General features: G+C 40.7%; 2 protein-coding genes across 9 annotated transcripts; one reads left to right on the top strand and one right to left on the bottom strand.

Moving 5' to 3' along the window:
* Positions 1 to 55: 55 nt before the first annotated feature.
* Positions 56 to 16066, top strand: brd8b (bromodomain containing 8b). 8 transcript variants are annotated; one of them, XM_072668117.1, is made up of 21 exons: positions 56 to 143; positions 746 to 842; positions 1537 to 1606; positions 1725 to 1774; positions 2168 to 2290; positions 2417 to 2497; positions 2660 to 2724; positions 2886 to 3028; positions 3363 to 3554; positions 4682 to 4723; positions 4868 to 4970; positions 5912 to 6037; positions 6490 to 6668; positions 7007 to 7495; positions 7980 to 8170; positions 8305 to 8397; positions 8529 to 8597; positions 9169 to 9451; positions 9648 to 9746; positions 13648 to 13692; positions 14515 to 15646. In XM_072668117.1, exons 1-21 carry the CDS (start codon positions 125 to 127, stop codon positions 14572 to 14574), a joined length of 2619 nt encoding a protein of 872 aa, XP_072524218.1. In that variant the 5' UTR covers positions 56 to 124; the 3' UTR covers positions 14575 to 15646. The 8 variants fall into 8 exon arrangements, with proteins under 8 accessions (XP_072524218.1, XP_072524257.1, XP_072524228.1 ...); XM_072668156.1 differs by lacking the exons at positions 13648 to 13692; positions 14515 to 15646 and adding an exon at positions 15670 to 16066; XM_072668127.1 differs by lacking the exon at positions 4682 to 4723.
* A 361-nt stretch (positions 16067 to 16427) lies between these two features.
* LOC140549820 (DNA damage-inducible transcript 4-like protein) lies at positions 16428 to 19091 on the bottom strand. Its single transcript, XM_072673562.1, has 2 exons — positions 18807 to 19091; positions 16428 to 17760 (listed from the first exon to the last, which is right to left on the bottom strand). The coding sequence occupies exons 1-2, from the start codon at positions 18955 to 18957 to the stop codon at positions 17309 to 17311; spliced, it is 603 nt and encodes a 200-aa protein (XP_072529663.1). The 5' UTR covers positions 18958 to 19091; the 3' UTR covers positions 16428 to 17308.
* Between the last annotated feature and the right edge of the window lie 7135 nt (positions 19092 to 26226).

Here is a 26226-nt window from a genome sequence, read left to right as displayed (position 1 = left end):
CGCCCTGTCGTCCATGCAGCCTTTGAGTGGTCTCGGCTGCCGTCCTTCTCGCTGTAGCTTCGACGGCGGAGCTGCTAAAGGCTAAGGAAGGCGAGAACTGCGTGGCGCGGCTTTAGCATCGAAAATGTCGACCGGAGTGGGAAGTGAGTGCGCTGTTTTCCTCAATAGTGCTCCGTATGATATTCAAGTGCGCTGTAAATACTTTAAAGCCTCTAAGTGCACTGCGTTCATGTTTTAGTGTCTAGTTATTGGGGAGCAAATACCCAGCGAGTACTTTGCTGTGTGTGGGGTTAGCTAGCGTCAAGCTAACAAAAAGCTACGCTGGCTAACACGGGTCACACATAAACAGACACGCTTTGCAGTCATGTAGTCGATACGTTTAACGGTATTAAGGTAGCTTTAGTGTATTTTGGGGGTTATTGAACATATAGAGGTTTCATTGCCTTCATTTTAGTCCTGGAAAAAACCTCACCGTGCTAACGTTTACGTTAGCCGTCCCTACATGTAGCTAGCTAGCTAGCCAGCGCCAGAGCTAGAGCCAGAGCTGACAGCTAGCGAGTGCTTCGTTTACTGTCTAGCTAACGCTACACTGAATGGGACGTAAACATAGGGCCAGCCAGCTATCTGCTTCATGCAGTTTGTCGTTAAAATACAGTGTTAAACACTGACAGCTCTTGCTAGATAAGTAGTTCAGTGTTGAATAGTGATCATTTCTTTTTTTCCCCTTGAATGCTTTGCTGTACAGAGCATAAGATGCTCTCCCTGGGACCGACTGAACCATGGTCTATCCGGGAGAAACTGTGCCTTGCATCTTCTGTGATGAGAAGTGGAGATCAGAATTGGTAAGAGGATATTGCAGCTAATTAACCCCCAAGTAACCCAGTGACCCGTTCAGAGATCCAGCCACTGCAAAGTTGCAGAAGGTTACTCTTTCTCCGTGGGGTCGCTCCTGATCTGATAGAGATGTAAACAGCTCATGTTTTGGTCCAGTTTCCCATGACATGCATGCATGCATGCCATGGTTGGAGATCTGTTGGATCTTCTCTGCGGCATATCTTGAGCAACCTTGGCCCTCATTTACCAATATCTTGTCAATAGTTATCTTAAACCTGTTCTTGAGTAAAGCCCTTACAAAGAAGCACAGAATTACTCACAATTACAATCTTATCATTAACAAATTTATAATAATAAAATATTGGTGAATGTCAGAATCTTAATAACTGCATACATGTGTTTTAAGAAGATTTTTCTTCTTAGAAACGGTTGGTGAATGAGGTCCAGGCTTACTACTTGTTGTTTGTATCTCTGTGATAGGGATATGTTGAGAGATCTTAGACATAATTTAATGTCAGTGGAGTTCAATGGGTTTAATGTAATTGCTGGTGTTTGTCATGAATAATGGAGTGACTGTCAGTGGTATAGAATAGAATTAATGACTTTCCCCATCTGGGACCTTTTACAGCTTTCAGTTAGTGTATCTACTGCTTACGAGTTAAAACTTGGATGTGTTTTGAAATGCAACACTTGTTCTTCCAGGGTGTCAGTCAGCAGAGCCATCAAGCCGTTCTCTGAGCCCGGACGCCCTCCGGACTGGTTTTCTCAAAAGGTGCTCACAGAATATCTACATATGAGCATGCAAATGGTCTGAGATCATAGATTAACCGTTAGTCTAAAACTTGTAGCTTTAATATTGACACTTGTACTTTTCTTTGTTACTACTACAGCACTGTGCATCTCAGTATTCAGAGCTGTTGGAGACCACTGAAGCCCCTAAGTAAGTTTGACCAGACACATGCCACAGTTTTTACTATATGGAGACTTGAAGCCTATGGATGACAGAGCCTTCAGGACCAGGGTTTGAAAGATGTAAACAAAACCATTCAGTGTGTTTTGATGTGAAATGTTATGGAACCAAAGTTTGTGCAAATGTAGTAATTTTATTTACTATCCAAAATGACCAGTGTATGTGCAATGGTTTTCTGTGTTTTTGTATGTAATGAAAATAATGGGACACTTTGGGTCAAACTCTGGAACGGCACATTTGCAATCACACCATTCTGTGACTTTGTTTACATTTGTTTACAACAGTTTAATTACGCACATTTATTTTGTTTTTAATTGCAGTTCATTGTTGTGAATTCTGTGTCATCATGTTGCTGTTCAACAGGCGGAAGCGTGGTGAGAAAGGAGAGGTGGTCGAGACCATTGAGGATGTGATTGTGCGCAGGCTTACTGCAGAGAGGATTGACGAGCTCAAGAAGCTTCTCAAAGACACTCAGGAGAAATACAGGTGCCCTAGCTGACTTTTCCTCATTGACCACGCAGTTTTTTGAACACAGCTACATTCAAATAACTAAGTGTTCTCACTTCAGACCGTCTCAGACACCACTGTCTCTGTCTGTTTTGTCTCTTGTAGAAAGCTGAAGAAAGAAGTAGATTTGATTCAGGCTGGACACATGGACTCCAAACTGGAGGATTTATGGGGGGAGATCGAACAGTAAGACTGTTTTTATATCTAACTAGCGTCCTGCCTGGTGATTCCTGTAGCATGTATTGGCAAATATTAAAGGTAGTGACCAGGATGTTTTGGGTGTAATTAAGCCAAAACATACATTTTTGTTTGTATTTCTTACTGATGCTTTGTGAACACATCTGGCAGAAAGAAGAAGCAGGAGGAGGACGAGGCTGAGCGGAAAAGGAAAGCAACAGAGGCAGCCTATCAAGGTAGATACTTTACTTGTATAAAACATATGTAATTATGTAAAATACAGTTCCAATACAATTCATTTTGTAATACAGTCAAAATGAGGCACAAAAGGTGACTCGACATGTTCTCATGATGAAAAAGTCTGTACCCATTCTTTCCCCTTGCGATGTCTCTGCAGCACGTCAGGCAGCTAAAAACACACCAAAGAGGCTCCCTAGCGTAACTGTCCGGTCCCCGCTGGGGTCCAGTTCACCCAGCATGGACCTGCCACTCCCTGATACCCCTCAGCCTATGACGGATGAATCCTGTCCCAGTCCTGTGGTGAGTGAACTGCTTATAACCCTGACCTATGGTCAGTAAAGCTTCTAAGGCCTTCACAGACCCAAGATAGTTATGGTAGATGCAGTCATAGCAGCACATGCAAGTTTAAATTTAGTAAGCCCACTAACGCTACATATCTAGTCATCTTGTCTGTAATCTATGCAGCTTTGCCAGAAACCCTGCAGAGGTCTGTGTGGGATAATTTAAATTTCCCTTACAATAAACAAACACCAGTGTGTGTGAACACCTGATTATTGTTTATTGATTGTTATCAAGCTTTCCATCGTCTTAAATGCAGTAAATTAACCTCTTAACCACACTTTTTTCTGCTCAGGCTCAAGGAGTGGCTGTGTTTGTGCCAATGTCTGAGCCAGCTGGCCCAGGGCCTAAAGAGGGAAGTCTGGGTGCTGTGGTAGATGAATCCCCTCAAAAAAAGCTCCTTAATCAGAAGGCCACTCCACCGCCCTCCCCTTTACTCTCTGAACTCCTGAAGAAGGGCAGTCTCCTATCTGCCAGCCCCAGATTGGTAAGTATAAGGCAGGTGGGAGGTGGCAGGGAAGAAAAAAGTGCATCATGATAGATATGTAGACTACATTTATGTAAACTATAGTGCTTTTCTGTTGGGCGGTGCGGTGCAGTACAGCACAGTGCGGCTACAAATCCGAATCCTGAACTGTCCAGAACTGTCAAATACCTTTGTCACCTTAACTACTACTTTAAATGTCATTTAGCCAAATGGATTTTTACAAGAGTAAAGTATTTATAATGCAGTTAAGAGCTAGACAAATTGGCATGACCTTTGGGTGGATATTAGGTACATGGCTACCTGCTAGCTGTGTTTAGTTGTTCTGTTATTTCTTTCTTACTGATTAGCAGACAAATAAGGCAAAAAGAACAAGTCTAACATTGTTTAGAATACTATTAATAATAAACTATCAATAATAAACTACAATAACAGTAAAAAAAGCCATAATATTAATATATAGCCTAGCCCTAAGAGCTGACAGTTTTTTGACAGTAAGCTTTAATGGTTAAATATCCAGTAAAAACGACCAAACTATACCAAGGACTGTTTAACTATAAGCAAGAAAAAAAACGTTCCAGCTTACAGGTTTATGGACATGATTATTTTCTGTAAGATGTGGCCCCATTGTCTTTTTAACTGCCAAACATGGCTCTCATCCCCAACATGAAGGGTAACCAAAATTAGCATGGTGCTTAGATACAGTTCACTTGGCAGTGGAAAGACACCAAAATGTAAGATCAGAAATTTGTAGTCACACCCTGCCGTACTTGACGTACATCATCCAGTGGTAAAGTGCCATACTTAATAAATAAGGGCTTTAAAGAACATTATCTAATAATGCTTTTAGGACACCCTATGTGCCTTCTGTGGTGTTGGTATTTTTGTTTTCTTGAGCGTGCACTTCGTAAAACAAGAACAACATTAAGGGTCGTTTCCTCGACAAGAATTAAGCCTAGTCCTAGACTACATTTTCTTTACAGAATGCAGTGTAGTCCTGGACTAGGCTTATAAAAACACACATATGTTTTTAAATATGTTTGCAATCATGCTGCCATATTTCTTCTAGCCTGGGCACAAGTTCTATACCCTTTCCTGCATAATATTTGCCATTTTTCTTTTGCTTTCAGTTTTTACAAGTGGAGGCATTTTTGGCAAAGCAAAAGCATGATGTAAGCTCTTACTGTCTGGAGTTACACATGCAAATGTATTATTTTCTTTAGCATGTCAGAGATTAAATAACCACAGACGCTTGTGCTTAGAAATAACGTTGGAATGTCAGATTCAGCCACTGAGAGTTGATGTTGTGTGTTCAGGTGGTGGAGGGAGAGGCAGCTACAACTCTCAGTAACGGTGCTCATGGGGTGGAGGTTCATACCTCTGCAACTGCACTTCCCACCGGCCATGATGTATCTACAGGTAATTGCATAGATCTGGGGATTTATTTTATCACATTTATCCTCAAAAGTGGTGTGTTTTTAAAGGACAGACAAATCTGTCTTGCTTTTTTTTTTTTGAAAGGAGGTTTTTAATGCTTACATAGTACAGCAACGTCAAATCATGTTTTTAAAAAGTCAAGAAAAGCTAAGCAAAGCTCAGCTTGCTTTTTACATATTACTTGAGTACATTTAACCTATTATGACCTATTCATCCTACAACAATTTGGACCTGCTCTTGACCCTGAAGTAACAAGGAGTGTTTTGGATCTGCAGTCGTAGCAGCATTGGAGTTATTGGAGTGCAAAATGGTATTAGTTAAATGTTCCTGGCTCCCAAGAAGGAGATTTATTATTGCAACCTACTGAAGGGGCCAGCCGCCCAGTTCTTGAAAAAGGCACAACACAACACAGCACAGCCAGGATAGCCAGAGGTCATTTAGGTCACGTTCTGCATACTCCCATTGTCCCATTGTCATTGTCAAGGGACAAAGAACGGTTGGAAATTGATCAAGTAAAAATTTATTGTAGTCATTTTACTCTAATGTTCAAAGTGAACTTGCCTTAGAAAGTAGGACAAATATAGAATATGGACTCTTTCAAATACGCTTTTTTATTCTTTGCTTAATTTGTCTTATTAGTGTGTGTAAGTGTTAATTAGTGTGTTTGTGCAGCGTGTGTGGCCTATTTTATTTTCTTGGGATTAAACTGGGGTTTATCTGTAAATTGTATTCACAGGTCATGATTCTTTAATCGGTTTGTCTTCATAATAAGTCTCAAACAGGTCCTCAGGCATCCCCGAGACTGTCCACATATTTGCTGAGGACTGGTTTGAAAACCACTAATGTAAATCTGAAGTGGCTTGCTGCTTTTAGTGTGTGAGTGTGTGTTTGTAGCTCTGTGTATGTGTGTGTCTCTGTGTCAGATGCGCCCACGCTATCCCGTCTGTTGGAGAGCTCACCCACAGTCCAGATGCCAGCCAGCACTGAGCCCCCTATTCCCCACACTGTAGCTCCCCCTGCTCCAGGACACCACTTTATATCCAGCACAGGTCTTTGCCTCTCCCAGTCTTTCTCATTCACATCTACCTTCTCTCTCTGTCTCTCTGCCTGCTAGTTTAAAGGAATTAGTTTGGCCAAATTTAAGCATGATGACGTTTGCCTGATACAGATTGGTGGTTACCTGCTTTTTTGTTTTTTAGGAGTGATAACTTGGGAGACCTTGTTTGTTTATCTTTGGCTGCATTATACTTATAAATCTTGTTTGTTTGTCTGCTCAGTCATCCATTTAGTTACTTTTCTCATCTCATGTATGCTGTCTGACCTTCATCTATTAAACCAGGTTGACTCCTAGATGGGCTTTTTAATGCATTAACACAGAACCATGCATCTGAAAGCTGCCTTTTAGGATGTTGCCAAAAACACAGGGTATCATCACCAACCATATCAAACAGCTCTGCTCTTCATGATGCAGCTAAACTGTGTGTTTGGTATGTTTTGGTAGGAGCAGCAGTAGCAGAGTGTTCTGGTCCAGAGGCGGTGCTGGCGGTGCAGACCGGCGCAGAGCAGACAGAGGGGAGAGAGGGAGAGCTGGTGGAGGAGGACCTTGTGGCTGTGTCTTACATGGGGGATGAGCTAGACCTGGAGACTGTGGGGGATATTATAGCTATTATTGAAGAGAAGGTACTGCTACTTTTTCTTGGTGTGACATTGATGTGCAAATCAAAAAGCCACCCCACAATCTGTGTGATTTATACTGAGATTCTCATTCTGTGCGAAGCAGTCAATAACATTACAGATGTCTTGTAGTAAAAAAAAAAAAACATTTCTTGAAACATTTCCACACAGAGGGACATTATACTATATTATTGACAGTATATAGATATACTGTCATTCCATAGCACTAGTTGCAATATCAGCTGCATATGTTCTGATGATACACAGTACTGTACACAACTATAATCCGCAATTGATTCCCTAATTATTCAGGACCATGTATGCTGTATTTAAATTCCCTTCAGGTGGATGAATCCGTTGAGGTGCTGGATGCGGCAGCAGTGGAGGCAGCGCTCTCTCTATGTGAGGAAGCCGTGGCAGGGGGCCACACTCTTTCAGGCCCCTGGGAACACCAGGCTTTTAAACCGGTTGATCCAGAGCCCAGTGTACAGCCGAGAGTACCTGCTGGAGTACCAGCAAGTTTGCCCATCCCCGAGGTTCAGGAGGGAGAGCCAGCCATGCCGCTAGATGAGGTGGTGGAGACTGGGGGACCCGACGGGCCTCTGGGGGACTCTGAGCCTGCAGCCCCACCAGAGACAGGGCAAACACAGGAGCCTGAACCCAGAGGACCTGAAGAGAAAGAAGCAGAAGAAGGAGGAAAGGAGATAGAACAGACAGAGAACAGAACTCCCAGCCCCTCGGTGAAGGCTGAGAGTGAAGAGTGGGCTCAGCCTGAGGCTGAAACACCCTGCCTCGACTCTGAGGACAGCTCAGCATCTGGAAGAGACCCAAAGGTAGTTGGTATTTTTTTTGTGCATTTTAAAATCTTGTCCTTTACCTCAGTTTGAACTGGATATTTTGTATGAATATAGTAAATATGTGATGTGGAAATTAAAAAAAAAATGAAAGTCAATAAAAGTCATAGAAAGATTTTGTTTCACACAATGTTGAGATGATGTGAAGAACTGCTTTTTTTTTTCAAAACTGTTTCAAAATGTTTTTGTTAGTTTTTTTTTCTGTTGTTTTTTTACCCTTTATTTTTTTTTTGCATTTTAACGTAGCCCAATAATAAATAAAAATAATTATTCAGGAGATCTTGTGACATTCTGTGTTGTAAGAAAGGTAAGAAGTAAGAAGAAAAATATTAACAAAGGTTTCCAATAATGGAGTAATATCTTGCATAAAAGACTATAAATGTTAAATGTATCAGTAATCAGTAACGGGTGTATGCTGATCTATGATATGTTTTTCTGGGTGTCTCCTTATCCTTTTTTACAGGAGGTGAAGGAAGAAGATGGAGGGAGTGAGGTGGACGCAGATGAAGGGATGGAGATGAAAGAGTGTGGAGAGGGTCCATATCTCTCTGAAGTGGACCCTCCAGCCAGTGAGAGTGAGGATGGGTATGGCACCAATTCCCAGCGATACACCACTGCTGACTCCACCGCCAGCAGCCCCGCCTCCTCTCAGTTGTAAGTAGTATTTGTCTGTGGGTGTTTTTAGCAGGAGAATAGGATGATTTTTGTTTGATTTATTGTTTGCCGGATACTGTGATGAGCTCTTCTTATTTTTACACCTTATTTCATCTTGCATATCTCTATCTCAGCTCCATATGCAGTGAGGATCAAGAGGCTTTGCAGGCTCAAAAGATTTGGAAGAAAGCCATCATGCTGGTGTGGCGGGCGGCAGCCAATCACAGGCAAGTGTTAATAAATTAGATCAAGGCTGACCCAATTGCAGAAGCTGTATAGTGTCCTGAACGACATTAGCCAGTAACACATTATTTCTGTGTGTTATAAGGTTTATTTTACAATTCATACTGTGTTGCAGGTATGCAAGTGTGTTCCTACAGCCTGTGTCTGATGACATTGCACCTGGGTACCACAGCATTGTCCACAGGTACCAAAATGAACCTATAAATATCTCTTGTCCCTTTTTGCATTTCATGTCTTAAAGAGGAATTTTACTATTAAACAAATGTAAAAAAAAAAAAAAAAAATTCAGAGTAAAGTCATGATGGGAAACATTAGTTTAGGTTTAGGTGAAATCTAGTTCCTGTCACCACTTCTGTGACACGTCTATCACCAGTTGTAACTTGGCTTCCCTACTTTAAAACCACTTTTTTCTTCAAACTCAGACTGGGAGGTATTTTATTATTATCTTGGCTAAATAGATTATAATGCACAATATTTTATTAATCAAAATATTTTTTGAAAACTGTATATTGTAGTGTCATTTTATGTACTAAAATGCATATGGTACTATAATTCATTTGCCATGTCAGCCACCCCTACACCACTTACAGCAGTTTATTTAGATCAGTTGAAATTTATATTGGCATATAAAGGTATATATGGCATTGCATGTATGAAAACATTGACAAGATTCAAATAGTTAGATGAGTAGTTTGTATGTATTAAAGGTATTATCAAGGAGCTATTTGAGTATATTTCCCCTCCCCCCCTCAAAGGCCTATGGACTTGTCAGCCATCAAGAAGAATATTGAGACGGGGCAGATCCGTACAACGGCCGAGTTCCAGCGGGATATCATGCTGATGTTCCAGAATGCAGTGATGTACAACAGCTCAGACCATGACGTCTACCACATGGCTCTGGAGATGCAGCGAGACGTTCTGGAACAGATCCAGCAGTTTCTGGCCACCCAGCTCATCATGCAAACCTCAGAATCTGGCATAAGTGCCAAAAGTCTGCGAGGGCGTGAGGCTAACCGCAAGCAAGACCCCAACGACAAGGTAAGCCACACAAACGCTCACAGGGACACGCAAGGACCAGCGGACAGGAGCCCTATGAAGACAGATAAACTATCGTTAAACTATCAACTAACCCCTCAAAACGCACATATACAAACCCACCCATAACCTTTTGCTAAAGTCCCTGTCGTTATGGGTAGTGGTATTCACGCTAACCCCCAGTCTCATATATATGTAGACCCTGAGCCCAGCACACAAAGATGCACATTTAGAGCCAGAACCTGCTGCCATGCCCAGAAGGAAAAGAAACAACTCCAAACAAGATACTATGGAAAAGGTCAGTGAGACTAAAAAACACACACACACACACCCACACACCCAACAACCAAAGCTACAGGAGGCTGGCAGGAATTTTATCCTAAATTATCCTTTTTAGTGGGGTTGTGAAGTTGGAAAGGATTACTGACGAGGATCCAATGTTCCTTTTGCGTAAAGCTGAAGTGAATGCCTCAGTAATGCATCAGTGCTCTGTTGCCACTCTTGCACATGTGTGCATACATTTCTATGCTCCCAAAATTTGCTAGATATGCTGTAGGTAAAATAAAACACACATGTGCACTGAGCTTATTTTCCAGTTTTAGGAAATGGTAAGATTTTGTTATTGTTCTTTGGTACCTGAGAGTGTCATTGACTGTTACTGGCTGCATCAGCTGCATGACCTGTTTCATATGCATGCCTCCCTGTGGTGTTCAGTCATGTGTACTTCAAAGTTACTCTAACTAATAGAAACGCATACACGATTTGAATCCAAACCAACATTGCCTCTTCATCCCTACAACCCTGTCCAGCCTTTTGTCATTTATGGAAATATTGCAATTTATTTGGTTGAGTTTGTTTGTGTGCATGCTCTTGTTTAACAGCGGACAGTGTTAAAGAAGCTACAGACTCCAGTGAATTGGTTGAGTGGACCTGGATGCACATTGCATTCAGGGAGATGTGCAGCTAACTGACCAAAAGCAGATTTCTCAAAACCATATGAAGACTTAACTCAATGCTTTAAGGTGGATCTGATTCTTAGCACTTTACAACACTGGTTGTTACTAGGTCTGAAACTAATTATTTCTATAATATATTAATCTGGATTAATTGACCAATAAATCATGTCTTAACAGTAACCTAATACAGTGGGGAAAAAACATATTTAGTCAATCACCAATTGTGCAAGTTCTCCCACTTAAAAAAATGAGAGAGGCCTGTAATTTACATCATAGGTAGACCTCAACTATGAGAGATAAAATGAGAAAAAATTCTGAAAATCACATTGTCTGATTTTTAAATAATTTACTTGCAAATAATGGTGGAAAATAAGTATTTGGTCACCTACAAACAAGCAAGATTTCTGGCTGTCACAGACCTGTAACTTCTTTAAGAGGCTTCTCTGTCCTCCACTCATTACCTTTATTAATGGCACCTGTTTGAACTCGTTAACAGTATAAAAGACACCTGCCCACAACCTCAAACAGTCACACTCCAAACTCCACTATGAAGACCAAAGAGCTGTCGAAGGACACCAGAAACAAAATTGTAGACCTGCACCAGGCTGGGAAGACTGAATCTGCAATAGGCAAGCAGCTTGGTGTGAAGAAATCTACTGTGGGAGCAATAATCAGAAAATGGAAGACCTACAAGACCACTGCTAATCTCCCCCGATCAGGGGCTCCACGCAAGATCTCAGCCCGTGGGGTCAAAATGATCACAAGAACGGTGAGCAAAAATCCCAGAACCACACGGGGGGGAACTAGTGAATGACCTGCAGAAAGCTGGGACCAACGTTACAAAGGCTACCGTCAGTAACACACTACGCCACCAGGGACTCAGATCTTGCAGTGCCAGACGTGTTCCCCTCCCCAGCCAGTACATATCCGTGCGCGTCTGAAGTTTGCTAGAGAGCATTTGGATGTCCCGGAAGAGTATTGGGAGAATGTCTTATGGTCAGATGAAACCAAACTAGAACTGTTTGGTACAAACACAACTCGTTGTGTTTGGAGGAGAGTGAATGCTGAGTTGCATCCAAAGAACACAATACCAACTGTGAAGCATGGTGGTGGCAACGTCATGCTTTGGGGCTGTTTCTCTGCAAAGGGACTAGGACGACTGGTCCGTGTACATGAAAGAATGAATGGGGCCATGTATTGTGAGATTTTGAGTGCAAACCTCCTTCCATCAGCAAGGGCATTGAAGATGAAACGTGGCTGGGTCTTTCAGCATGACAATGATCCCAAGCACACTGCCAGGGCAACAAAGGAGTGGCTTCGTAACAAGCATTTCAAGGTCCTGGAGTGGCCTAGCCAGTCTCCAGATCGCAACCCCATAGAAAACCTTTGGAGGGAGTTGAAAGTCCGTGTTGCCCGCCGACAGCCCCAAAACATCACTGCTCTAGAGGAGATCTGCATGGAGGAATGGGCCAACATACCAGCAACGGTGTGTGCCAACCTTGTGAAGACTTACAGAAAACATTTGACCTCTGTCATTGCCAACAAAGGATATATAACAAAGTATTGAGATGAACTTTTGTTATTGACCAAATACATATTTTCCACCATTATTTGCAAATAAATTATTTAAAAATCAGACAATGTGATTTTCTGAATTTGTTTTCTCATTTTGTCTCTCATAGTTGAGGTCTACCTATGATGTCAATTACAGGCCTCTCTCATCTTTTTAAGTGGGAGAACTTGCACAATTGGTGACCATTAAGTAAATGCATATTTGTCTTTTTTTTCCCCTTTATTGACATTGTTTGCAGCTTATTAACAGTGTAGGCGGGTCATCGCAGCCCTAATTGGTACAATGTGAAGTTTTTGGGAACCAGCATTGGGGCAGGATTTGCAAAAGCATCACAACAGAACACTCAGCTATGATGGATCTGCTCAATCAGTTGTGACTACTCTCTCTGTCAGTTAAGATGATCGCATCACCACAAGGCTTTTGGGAAACCAGGCCTAAAATTAGTTATTTTGTTTTAGGTTGTGTTATGTGTCCGTCATTGTGGAAACTGCTCGGTCATGAACACTTCAGACTCCACCTCCCGCTGTCTCTACCAGCACAACACCGCCATGGTTCACTCATTAAGTCCTCATTCACAAAATGTGCATTTGAAATAGTTTATCACATACAGTGACCGTAACCATCATCTGATTTATCACAGACATGCTCAAACACCCATGCCAAACATACAGATCACATAAACTAGTCCATGCTTTCTCTCTGTTTCACCTGTATTTCTGTCCCACCTTTACCTGCGCCTGTTTGTGTGTGTGTGTGTGTGTGTGTGTGTGTGTCTGTGTGTGTGTGTGTGTGTGTGTGTACAACCTGCTGTGGACTAACATGAGCTTGTGTGTGAGCTTTCTTCTGATTCTCGCTGCATATTTGGTGGTCATAGAGATGCTTAGCCTGCTTCATGTTTTGTAACTTCCCTCGCTTTCATCCAGAGTTGTTCAGTAGCATCCAGCTGCATCTTCGCCGCTGGCTGGATAGAAGCCCTGTGCTGGACTGAAAAAGGCCAGTGCTGAAAAGAATGCTTTGCTCTTCTCTGTAAAGTAAATCCACGGAACAAACTAGTACGACAGATACAGCTAGCTAGCTAATTACATCCACAAAATGAACTAGTAGAGCACCTATAGTTAGCTAGGTAGTTTGCTAATTAGGCCAAGTGCTGTGCAAAACTGTTTAACATGACTTTTTTGTCACTCTTAAGTCTGAATGAATTCCTATTGAGAATTTACCTGTATTTATTTAGATTTTTTTTATTTATTTGACTAGACATATTATCAAAATTATGATTTTTCTAGATCGGCAGTGTTTTATGGTTATCTAGAGCTTTTATTTAGAAGAACATTACTCCCACCCAGCCAGTTGCCTCAGTTTCACCCAGCAACAAGGGGCTTTGTCTATGAAACACTCTCGAAATGTTGACACTGGTAATAATGGTAAAAAACTGTAACGTTATTGGGGACCAGTTAATGCACGTTCTTTAACTGGCTCCTGTTTATTATTTCATTCATTATTAGCAGTGTCATGTTGCTGTTTTTCTGTGAATTTCTGTGTGTTCTTTACTCGGCTTTGGTTTTGCCTGTAAGCTGTGTATGTCTGTGTTTTGTACGTTTATGTAGGTAAAAGGGGTGTGTGTGTGTGTGTGTGTGTGTGTGTCTTTCTCACTGCTGTTTGTCCTTCTACAGGACAGTCTCCCCATGGCCTCTCCTGCTTTCCTTCTCTCTCTCTTTGTAAGTATCCAGGTTACGGCTTTGCTCTCTGTCCCCCTAAATCCTGTCTTTCCTTTTCTCTCTTTTTTTTCTCGCACAAATGCGCACATGTAGACACATATAAATACACACATGGTTTACACTTGAGGGAGTCCACATTAGCACAGTTCACGTCCAAGTACAAAATGCAGGTATTTGCTTTGAATGGAGTGCCTATTTTTCCTTATTAGTGGGGTTCGACCAGTTAATCAGTTTAGCATCAAATACAGTGCCAGTATAGTCTGCTTGTTCATTTTACAATGAACCAGAAGCACTACTATTAGATGAATCCCACATTTAAACGGTTTAATGATCTTTATTACTTTCCTTTACAGACTCACAGTAATTATTTTGCTACTAAACTGGTAAACATAGACACAAAACACCATGTCTTAAGCCAATGAGAATCAGTAATCATGGGCAGAAGTCATCATATCCAATCTCAGCCTTTAGCAGGATAACATAGAATGTAGGATGTAGCAGTAAAAACCAATGAAACAAAAATTATTTAATTATCTTAGTTTTTACAGTCTTTTAATTGTTTCTACTATTTGAGAGATTTGGTAGCTGGTAACAACTGAGCTAAAAGTACTGGTTTCTAGGTTCTTAAATTGATTGTCCTAGGGGTCGGGCCCTACTTGTTGGGTTGTAAATATGTTGCATTTGCCCCCCCCCCTCCTTTTGTCTATTTCAATGCCTGGTACTTGACCAGTATTCCGCACACGTGGCCTGAAGTGTCAGGGCTAACAGACTCAGCAGTCTCATGTCTGCCATCCCCTATTCCCTTACTTTCTATTCTTCTAGGATGGAGGCACCAGGGGGCGCCGCAGTGCCATAGAGGCTGACATGAAGATGAAGAAATGAAGAGAAGTGGGGGGGGGAATAGGAAAACCAACAAGGCTTTAAGGGTTAGGCTTCCTTGCCCAAATCAAACCTGGCTGTGGATTAAAATGGAGTTAAAATGGACCAGATCTGCTTAGACCAGTGCTCTGATGTGAAGCAACACTCGGTTATTCTGTTTGTGTTCAGTTGAGGAAAAACTCATATTTAAAGCTTAAAGCTTAGTTTTTGAGATGTTCAATATGATAATCAGCCTTTATGCTTTGAGCTGGAATGTACAACTACCCATCACTACATGACCGAAAGTAGGAATTACTTTACTCTTACACCATCTGGATGTTTCTCGGCGGGCATTAGCACCTGGAATGCACAGCTAAAGTTGTCACGGCTTGAAGGGAGAGCTGCCGAAGAATGATCACTTGGGTCTAATCTGTGTGCAGAATAAGCATGGTTCTTGATCACGTTTGTTTGTGAAGGTGTTTTAAAAGGCTACGTAGCTTTGATTTGACGCCTGGTCCGAAATATCAGCCAGAACCAGGCCAGAACACGCAAACCAAACCAACACTAGTGTTCCGGTTTTGTCTGTTCTAGAGCAGGTCGAAAGTGGGAGAATGTTCTAGAACAGGGTTACTGAGGGGACAAGCATTCTTAGAACAGCATGATGGACAACATTCTAGAAGAGTACAAAAGTCTAAGAGCATTCTTAGAACAGCATGAATGGATGGAAGAAAACATTCTAGAACAGGATGAAGGGAGGAGAACCTTCTACAGGATTCCAGCACAGGTTTGTTAGGTCAGTGTGCTCTGGCCTTCGGACAGTGTTCTCATTAGAGTGGCGAGGAGCGGTTCTTACTGAAGCTGCTGTCTGTAGTTTTTCGATGTTGAGTTAAACGTGAGATGTCAGTAGGAGAACATGGGGTTGGAGATTAGAACGTGTGCTGGATAAATGAGTGCATAAACTGATTGTAGCTTTAACAGTGTAGAAATGGAAGGTGTTTCTTTACATAAGTGTAGTTCATGTCCGGAGCTGAATTACATGTATATGATCCTTTTCTACTTGTTTTAATTTGTGAGTTAATAAAACATTGCAAGTCAATCATTTGCTGTTTGTTTTTACAGTGTTTGACCTGAACTGATTCGAAGATGCTGATTCATTATTACAGTACTGCCAAGTCTAAGCACCCTGAAGAGGTTGGCATGTCTTCCAGGGGATATGACTTATCTGGACCTATGTATAAAGCACTGATTTTGATCACAGGGTTGTAGGTTTAATAACTTAGTCCACTAAGCTGACACTATTGGCCCCTTGAGAGCTGCTTGCTCCAGGGGACCCTGTGCGCTCACTCCAGCTTTTAAACCTCTTAAACCTTGAAAAATTTGAGATTTAACATCAATTTTAAGACTTGTTATTCATTAACCAGTGTAGATTATTATACAGTAGATTATTCTGTATCCACTTTATTTAAAAAGCTTTGTTATTCTGTGTCTATGAATCATTTTAACTATGAATTATTCAGTAACTACTATGAACAGTTCAATATCCACCATGAAATATTGTGTATTTTTTTAATTGTTTGTATTAAATGTCCACTGTGATTCAGTATCTACTATGAATTACGCTGTAGTTACTATGAAAGTAATGTAACTACAAATACATGTCATTTATGTTGCTTGAGGGTGAAGAATTGGGCCCCACAGAGACCTTTAGGGTTTAAGGGTTGAGCTGGGATATGAAAAGAGAAGTTTATTATACTGTACTTATGTATTAGGCACCGTATGTACACTTTATTAGTGCTGTAGATGTCTCAGATCACCCACTTTTACCAATGAGCATTTTTACACAGTTCCAACAGCTTGTCCCACAGTTGTCTGATTCCAATGTAAAACCTGCTTAACTCAATGGAAGAAACAATGGATATTGTGCGAGAGTGACATTTTTATTCGTCTTAAGAAAATACTGACAAATAGAATACATTGTTACTAGGAGGCAAGGCCTGCTTACCTCCATAGCCATAATTCTTCAGACAAACTGATGCAACTTAAATAATTTAATACACAAGGTGTGCACGTATCAGAGTTTTCCAGTCTTCTTAACCAAAAAGAAAAGGTATTTTAAGTTTAACCGTTACAAATTGTCAACACCAAGTAATACAGTAGTGTAGGCCTACATGAGGTACATTCAGGAGCGCTCTCCATCAGTAGGGCGGTTAATACACTGACCTAAAGAGGGATGTGCAAAATGCCTCATAACTCGTCCTACCCAAAACATTCTACAAGTTCTTCCTTTTATTCTCCCCATATCAGTCGTTCCCAACTCTGGTTCTTATGTAGCAGCGGTTCTCAAATCTGTCATTAGGGACCACCAGCTAGGCCAAGTTTTGCTCTGTTCCAGTGTGATGCAGCATCAGAAAATCTATACTGTCTGGGAGTTTCTAAGGACTGGATTGAGAACCAATGTTGTATATTACTCTAATCCATCTAGCTCTGAAATGCCATGATGGTTAGGGGTGAACTCTACAGTAGTGTAGGCCTATGGAAAGTACATTAAAAAAAAAACATTCATCAACATTCAGTAGTAGGATGTCTATCAAACTAACCCAGCGGAAGTGTGCAAAAAGGCCTGTAACATCTTTCTCATCCTCAAACAACCAAAACAAAAGTTCCCCATTCACCATGATTAGACTTCATATCAACAGAAGTCTATCACAATATGTAGTTTCCTCATACTCTGCTCGCAGCCTCACAGCAGTAGACTCCATCAGCAGCAGTCCATCACAATAGGGCTGGCAGAGGAATACAGCTTCCTCTTGACCAGCCTGTACTCGGCTCGCAGCCTCAAAGCTCCTTCAGTTCCCAGCAGGTGCCTGAGGGGTGGCCAGCCGTCAGGGTCCTCCCTGAATACCACAGACAGCTCGAACGTTGGAGTGAGGCTCTGGTCAGCTGTAAAGAAGCCCAGTTTCTGCACACCACTCTTATTTTCCAAGAACAGGTGGATGACAGCACCCCGCAGGCCGCACGGCTCGTCCCCAGAGGCTTGGAGAAGGTCGCCGGCCACCCTGGCGGTCATTCCGCCTGGAAGGAGCAACTCCTGGCAGCGTAGGCTGCTAGCTTTCGCAGAAACTAGGCAGCGCTCAATCCGCTTGATTAAATCGTGTTTAAGACTGCTCATGTCGTCTTCGTCTTCCTCCCAGCTACACTCAGATGCGAGACCTGGAAAAAATAGGTAGATGTTTGAGCAATGTGGTAATAATAGAAACACTGTATACAATTAAATGTATGACCTTTGGCTGACCCAATTGTCCCGGGGGAGAATGCAGCATTAGGACTCTCATTGGTAAAGCATTGTGTGGGGTGTTATCCACTATGCTATGAAGAAGCCTTACAGTGTACATATGGATACAGCATATTTATATTTATATATATATATATATATATATATATATATATATATATATATATATTTAGAGCTGTGTGGGGTATTATGGACGTTGTGAAAGCAACCTGAGCAAAAGAGGGGAATATATACATATCATTTATAATCATAATCATTCCTCTCTCATGAGAAGTTACAACCCTTTTCTGAGAAATGGACCTAGCTATGGAAACAGTCCAAAATGTCAGTTTAATGAAAACACGTGAATCTGATCATTTATCATTTATTAAACTATAAAATAATCATTTTTAAAAGGCTCAGAATAAAATGTGATTGTAAAGAAGAACCCGAGACTGCACTGTCAGCTATTTCACCAAGCTGCTAACGTCGCCCAGTGTGTCACGTAGTTATCAGCTGACTGAAACACTCGTGGGTGTGTAACCTCGGTAACCTTAGTTATCTTCATCTTATGTAGGTTAAAAAAAATAAAAATAACTAATATTAATAAATAACGTATTTAGACAACAATCTATTTTTTGTGTTTTCTCAAAAATGTAGAAAAGCAGGGTGGTTCTCACACACCAACGCACACACCTTGGGGTACTGGGTGACTTAAACTCAAATAATAACGAGAATAAGGAGCTAGCTAATACATCTGATGCCATAGGGCGCCATAATGTTAAGGCTGCACCATTTATCATTTACCAGCGTGAGTAAGAGGCAAGCCAACCAGAAGCCATCTTCGGTTTAAAGCTCGAACTAAGCTTTACTGCCTCTTAAAACACTGATATCGATATTTCAGCCTTACTAAAACAGAAATAAAGGCTTGCTCTAGCTCCTTTCCCACAAGTGAGCACAACCACAGCCCCCCGCAGCGACTTACTTGATGAGCTGACCGCTTTAGTGAGCGCAGTGCGGGGTCTGAAGCCTTCCTTATCAAACCTGAAGAACTTCTTCAGCATTTCTGTTAGGTTATCCTCCTCGGCACCGACGGACAAGCCGTACCCGAACACCAAAGCCTGGCTATAGACCATTGTAACGAAGTTTTCCCGCGAACCTCCTCCTGCAGCTCAGTCCCGGTTCGTTCCATGTGCGTTCTAGAAGCCCAGCAGCGTTATGCGCCGGCTCGCGCTCTCTCGCGCTGTATTTATATGCTAATCGCCGGCGTTGCGTCAGCCGCTGTTGCTCCCATGGAAACAGGCGCCATTGCGCAATCCCCTGTGAAGTTGGATCAGCCCGTCACATGCAACCGCACTGATATCTTGCATTTTATTATAACTGCAGATTTGTTACAATTACACAGTTAAATTTGATGTTACTGCTCACCATGTCTAAACTGTGCATTAATAGTTAGATGCAAATGAAGTTGTGAAGAGAACCATGGGCTACAGCCGGCAGCTTTTGTATGATTTTATTGTTATGTACCAATATAGGCTAATCATTAACACTAAAAGGGGTTGAAGCATCATGAATAAGCAGATATGCTCAGTGTAGTAATGACTTGTCAGTGCAACCTAAAAAAAAGTATGTCAGCAGTAATGCAATTGCAAATTATAGATAGAAACCTTCCATTACAGCTGACATACTCTTTTTTTTAGATGGTTAGAGCAGTGGGTAGATATATAGACAGACAGATAGACAGAGATATAGAGATATAGATGTTAAATACAGAAAGTACCATTTTACCCCCCTGTTAACCCCCCAAACCCCTCCAAAAACCCTCATAACATCTGTCCTGTTCTTCAGTGTCTAAAATTAGACAAAAAATGTTTACAACAAATGAGCATATTCTTTGTTGACTTGTAGTGAACCATCTTAATCACTCTGACAATTTACTGTGTTCTTGTGTAAATATACACCGCATTTTAAGACTTAAAAATGTCTAGAATAGAAAACCGTGTTTATCTTGGCACAGATGAATAAAGAGAGTTCAGCGTGTGGCAGTGGCACGCAGTGGACCTCAAACACTGTTGTGTATTTATCTAAAAGAAAATCTGGCATAACCAAAACAGAGCTGTAAACGGGGACAATTACAGGGCCCCCAAACTGTTACGTTAAGATCTAATTTTATTCACACTCTCAAAATGTACGTACACCCACCACGCTAGCGGGAAGCCTTTTAAGACTAACACAACAGCTGTGTCAGGAGAATCTGTGAATGAAGATTAAAAAAAGGCTATAAGCTGATGCCAGTCTAGTGAACCGAGTAAGGCACCACTCCAGCAGAATGGCTGACTTGAGCAAGCAGGAGCCAATGCGGATACTGCTGCAGGTTTCCACACATGGGATCCGAGGGGACCAGGTTGTGGTGCAGGGGAACGGCTTAAAAGACTAAAGGCTAAAAGCTAACGCTAGGCCGAGTAGGGAAGGGAGAAGGGTTAAGTGGGTGCTAGGCCAAAACAACAGCTAACTGCACATTACGCCAGGAGGACAGCAACACTATCCGGTAAGACTCTTACTCTTTTGTAATTATTACTTACTCTAAGAAAATTACAAAAAAAAAATCTTGTAGTATGCTATGCTATGCTAGGCTAGTCTATATGTGGCTACTGTGAGCTTTCCTGGTGACGTAAACCAGCCAATTAAAAGGGTAATAACAGGGTGATTGGTTTTTAACCCAACCAAAGTCACCTACTTAGTATTTATACATCAATAAACTACTTCAAACATTCAATAAATGCATTCTGTGGAACAATTCAGCTATTATAAAAACTGCAAGTAGATGAAACAGGACATTTGTTTATTTAGATATTACAGATGGAAGGAAATTAATCAGGAAAGCACAATGATTTTGGAATCAGATCAAAATAAAACAGATTAAAAAGTGATCAAACTGATCAATCAAAGAAATTCTGTGATATTTCACACTGATTTTCGTGTATGTATAACATCATGAATAGTTCCTAGCATCGCTCTCCAAAAAGACATGATGATGAGCCAGGTGAGCTGGCTAGGCTAAATTGCCCTTGTATGTCAGTATGCGAGTGAATGAGTGTGTGTGGGACCCTGGAATGGGTGTTGTGTCCAGGGGGATATTCCTGCCTTGTGCCCAATAATTCTGAGTAGACTCTGGACCTACTGTAAGTCAAACTAAGCTTGTATTTCTGTTGTATTTCCACTTTTGCTTCCACAACAGATGCCAAGTTACACATAATCCAACCCTAACATTAACTTTAGCAACCAAGAACAAATCTCTGTGTTGTAAAAAATGACACAGCAACCATATAGGTGGTGAATGTAGCCATGAATCATTTTCCGGGGTACTATGGACGTCTACAGATGTCAAAATGTTTATGTTGTCTATCATCTTAGGATCCTGCACACACCTGCAGCACTAGGTGTGTCTAGGGCAGGTAGAGTAAACGTGACAGCAGTCCTGTAGCGAGTGCAGACAGTGTGAGTCACTAGTGAGTACATGAGAAGTTTCAGACAGGAAGTGAACTCTGTGCCTTTCACCACTAGCACTACTGCTGCTCCAGCTGACTTCACACCAGACCACACCAGCACCTCTAATACTCTCAGTCCAGTCCCAAAGGCCTGATGAGTGACGTTGTACTTTCTGATTTGAACAATCAACTGATGGACACAGATCTAGTTTGTAGAACTGAAGTTCATGATCTGTACCCTAATACTGAGTCTGTCCCCCATGTGCTGCCATAACAGATCTGACCATTCAAGACATGACCTCCATTTCCTGGCACCAATAGTCAGATCCTTTAAGTCCTGTAATTTGTAAGATGGGACCTCCATGGATCACATCAATGAGTTTGTGCTTTTCTGTTTTAGAGATGTTCTGACCCAGTCATTTATCCATCTCAGTTTGGCCCTTATTATTTCCTGCTTTTAACACATTACCTTTGAGAACTGACTGCCTGATATATTAACCCTTTGATAGACGCCACTGTAGATAAAGACAGACAGACAGACGGACAGATAGATAGATAGATAGATAGATAGATAGACAGACAGACAGACAGACAGACAGACATATAGATAGATAGATAGATAGATAGATAGATAGATAGATAGATGATCAAATTCATGCCGCTTAAAATGAGGCCAATTTAAATGTTCCTTTAACTTAAGAACCATCCAGAAGTATACATCCCACACCCACCACCCATGTCTGTGTGCTGCCTGTGTGTGTGTGCGTGCATGTGTGTGATTGAGTCACTCTGGTATTTTCCCTCAGTGACCTCACCTTTGCTCTGCGCTGAGCTGATCTGTGACGTTACAGCACCTGATACTAATGAGGAAGCAGTGAACCTTCTAAAGAACTACTTAAGGAAGTTACTATAGACCAAGAAATGGTTTACCACAGAATGGCTGTGTGTCTGTGTGTGTATGAGGATATGTATATATATAAATATAGTTAGGTTTTTGTACACCACCACAATAGAAACAAAGAAGAAAAAAAAATTGTAAACATATATATAGATTTTTAAATATATATTAAATATAAATAAAATATCAAAATTAAAATATTGCATTGACCACTCTCTATTGCACTCAAAACAGCCTCATCTTTATTGCATGGATTTCACAAGATTTTGAAAACATTCCTTTGAGATTCTGATCCATGTTGCCATGTTTTATGTCACATAACTGCGGATTCATCTGGAACACTTTCATACTGTGAAACCATCTTCTACCTGAACCTTCTACCTTTCTACCTAAAAGTATTCTTATCTAGTGTCTGGGAAGGTCACTGAAGATCACTGAACTTATTGTCATGTTCATGAAAGCAGTTTGAGAAGACCTACTTTGAGACCTACTTACCTTGTATGTAATAGTTCAAAATGTTTAACATTAGTATTTTTTCATCTTAATTGTCTCTGTAATTTTATTCAGAGCCATTTCCCACTCTCCAAGTCTTCCCACATCACAAACAGGCCACTCAAGCATGTGGGGTGGGGGGGGACTTTGCTTGTGGATCTGATGCAACCAGTCTGTTGGTTTACAGTCTGCAACTTTGGTTTCCTCTGGTCTCTTGACTGTGGTGCCTGTCTTGTCTGTGGTGCGTGGGAATCGCTTTTTTTCCCTGGTTAACCTCAATAGGGATGTTGAGCCTGAGAATTACAGTATATGCCGTCATTTAGGCCACACTTTTGTGTGGTTTTCTGTTAAGAAACAAAGCTGCCCAAAATGACCCTCTTCTGAAGTGTTTCTAACATGCCTCATTTCAAATGGCCTACAGCTCATCCTCGTGATTTCTCACAAGTTGTCCTTAAGACAGTCAAAATGAGAGAAAAGGTGTTTCTGATGTTGTCAAAAAGGGTTTCTGTTTGATGGATGCTGGGAAACGGAAACCTGACAGTTGGAATGTGAACCTGAAGGTTTATGGAACTTGTCTGATGACCCATGAGGTTAAAATATGCTCACACCTTTATCACTAATGTATGTAATAGTGCAAGATGTTAGTCTTTTTTCATCTTAATTGTCTCTGTAATTTTATCCAGAGCCAATTCCCACATCACAAACAGGCCACTCATGCATGTGACACTCAAGCAATTGACCCAGATCTCACGCCACACTTGTGATTTTCCACACATTGTTTTTACTGAACCTTCCCAACCAAAACAACTTACCAATGATTTTGACTATAGCTGCCACTCTGAATTTTACTCTTCAGAGTACCCTACACAGGGTAGCTCAGCCTACCCCAAATTCTCTAAATATTTTAGACCAGAAAGAAGTGTACATTTAAATATATTTATAAGGAAAGGATTTAGAGACATATATTTTTATTTTAGACCAAAAGGATACCAAAACATGTAAAATAGAGTCTAACAGGTAGACATTGTGTGGATTTTAGTCATATAGTTCAGCTAGAGTCAAGAAACACTAGTTTTACTTGAGTGCTTTTACCTGAGTGTAGTTTTAAGCTACTCTACTCACCTCTGCAAAAAACAGCAAACTGGATGGTCACAATTTTAACATAATTCTTATTCGCTCTTTTTTACCCCTCACACTTTACTTTGCTCAAGTTTTAATTTGGTAGTTACTTATACAGTAGTTCTGCTTAATCATATAACACTACTTTTATTTGTGCCCAATGCAGCCTCTGCTTTCTGTTCTTGGCTGACAGAAGTGGTATCTGACGTGGTCTTCGCCGGTTGTTGCCCATCCTTTTCAAGGTTGAACATGTCATTCACTCTGAGATGCTTTTCTGCAATGCTGCCCAAAATGACCCTCTTCTGAAGTGTTTCTGACATGCCTTGTTTCAAACGGCCTACAGCTCATCCTCGTGATTCCTCACAAATTGTCCTTGAGACAGCCGAAATGAGAGAAAAGGTGTTTCTGATGCTATGTATTGATTGCTGTATTGATATGTGTTGATCACGAGTCAGGTCAAATCCGTGAGAGCCCGTACATCAGTGTTAATGCAGAACTGGACAAACACGTTGTGTCAGTCAGCTGATTCATGAACGACTAGAATGGTATTTGCATTGTACATCTGTTTGTAGCTGTAGCCCTTAGACTGAAAATACCCTAAAAGCACAGGTTTCTTTGGGTAATTGTTGGAGTTGCATACTTATGGTTGGTGTGGCGCAACAGATAACACCACTACCTGCCACTGAGCTACCACACCATGTTGGAGACTTGGGTTCAATTCCCAGCCTGGGTGACTATGCTGCGCTACACCAATAAGAGTCCTTGGGCAAGACTCCTAACACTCCATTGGCCCTCCTCTGTAATAAAAGTAACCTTGTAAGTCGCTCTGAATAAGAGTGTCAGCTAAATGCCCTAAATGTAAATGTAAATGTACTTATCAAATCAAATGAAACACTGTTAAACCATCTAACAGATTGCCAAGCTGGCTAGCATCGTACTAGCCTAACTCGAGTGATCAGAGGCCAGTTTTTAAACCAGAAAGGAGTATACTTTAAGTATAGTCATAAGGAAGGAATTTGGAGCCATATCTTTTTTTTATTTTAGATGGAAAGGATCTTAAAAAAGTGAAGAACTGTCTTTCACAGCCATAAAAAGTTCTACTACAGTCCTGAGTTAAGTTTAAGAGCTGAGTTAAAACGATTGACATCAGTCCTTTTTTTTCTCGTCCCTGCACTGGTTACCAGTTAAATTCCATATTGATTGCATGTAGAAATATTCCTTCTGTCTCTCAATGGTTTGGCCCCACAGTATTTTGGGGAATTTCTTAAACCCTACAATCCATTCCATACACTATGCTCACATACACTTCAAATGCTCACAAATTTATTTTCATCTTCTGTTTCTTATCATCATATTCACAAAGCAAAACACTAAACCAAACAGAGGATTTACTGTGTGTTTTGTTCATTTCTTATTTTCTTTTATTGTTATAATATTTGATATCTGCCTGATTTTAGGTAATGCCTAAAATGCCTAGGTAAACCATCAGAGTAATGGTTGCCAAGCTTCATTCACTAATGAATATTTAGTTTTACTTTTCAAGTTCCTGATATGTTTTTCCCCTAAACAGCCCCTGATTGCCACCTTGCTTCCTTACTAAGCAACTTCATTGGAACTGTATTTCCAGGTAGCACCACCTTTTACGGTTCTGAATAATTGACAATGTAGGTTCCTTGAGAAGTGTGAACCTATTCACTGTTTTGGACCATAAACTATAATCTCACCTTGTTGTTATTATAGGCAACCAAAGGGAGGAACTCTTCCAGGAAACTGCTGTGGATATATTTGACTCATTTTAGAAAAGGTGTTCACATGCTTTTGCTTTTATTTTGTGTGCATGCCACGCAGTTTCCTTTCAACTCCATTTAAAGAGAACCTGATATACTTGGAAAATGTATTAGGGAATCCTGTGTGATCATCACTGACTTGCTGGGGCCTGTCTATCTGTTTTTCCCACTCTCTCTGTATTCACTCCAGGTCATGAAAAATTAAAGTGTACACCTCCTTGTAGTTAAGTAACATTCTGACATTCTTTTTTTTTTAATTTGTAACTACTTTAGTAATTATACTTTTAAAACCCTTACATTCTTTAAGTATTTATTTGACCTTCTGATCAATTATATATATATATATATATATATATATATATATATATATATATATATATATATATATATATATATATATATGTCTTAAACAACACGTTGCATATGTGACATTTATTGCAGCAGGTTTAAAAAAATCAAAATATAAAAAACACAAAATTTGTTTTTCATCATCATATTTGTGTATTTGTTCAGTTATGTATCACTATTACTATTATTATTCCAACAATAATAGTAATAATTATAAATGTAATTAAATATTTAATTATCACACTGATAGTTTCTGATGTGACCCCATCATGT

Source organism: Salminus brasiliensis, chromosome 2, assembly GCF_030463535.1.
Source record: "Salminus brasiliensis chromosome 2, fSalBra1.hap2, whole genome shotgun sequence".
Lineage (NCBI taxonomy): Eukaryota > Metazoa > Chordata > Actinopteri > Characiformes > Bryconidae > Salminus > Salminus brasiliensis.
This window is presented reverse-complemented; position numbering and strand designations above follow the sequence as displayed.

What these genes read in the sequence shown, in the direction of transcription:
- brd8b (XM_072668117.1), top strand. An exon ending in TATCTGCCAGCCCCAGATTG is followed by an intron (nt 3,555 to 4,681) that starts GTAAGTATAAGG and finishes TTTTGCTTTCAG; the next exon opens with TTTTTACAAGTGGAGGCATT. An exon ending in CGGCCATGATGTATCTACAG is followed by an intron (nt 4,971 to 5,911) that starts GTAATTGCATAG and finishes TCTCTGTGTCAG; the next exon opens with ATGCGCCCACGCTATCCCGT.
- LOC140549820 (XM_072673562.1), bottom strand. Translation starts at nt 18,957, where the DNA reads ATGGTCTATAGCCAGGCTTTGGTGTTCGGGTACGGCTTGTCCGTCGGT. An exon ending in TAAAGCGGTCAGCTCATCAA is followed by an intron (nt 17,761 to 18,806) that starts GTAAGTCGCTGC and finishes TATTTTTTCCAG; the next exon opens with GTCTCGCATCTGAGTGTAGC.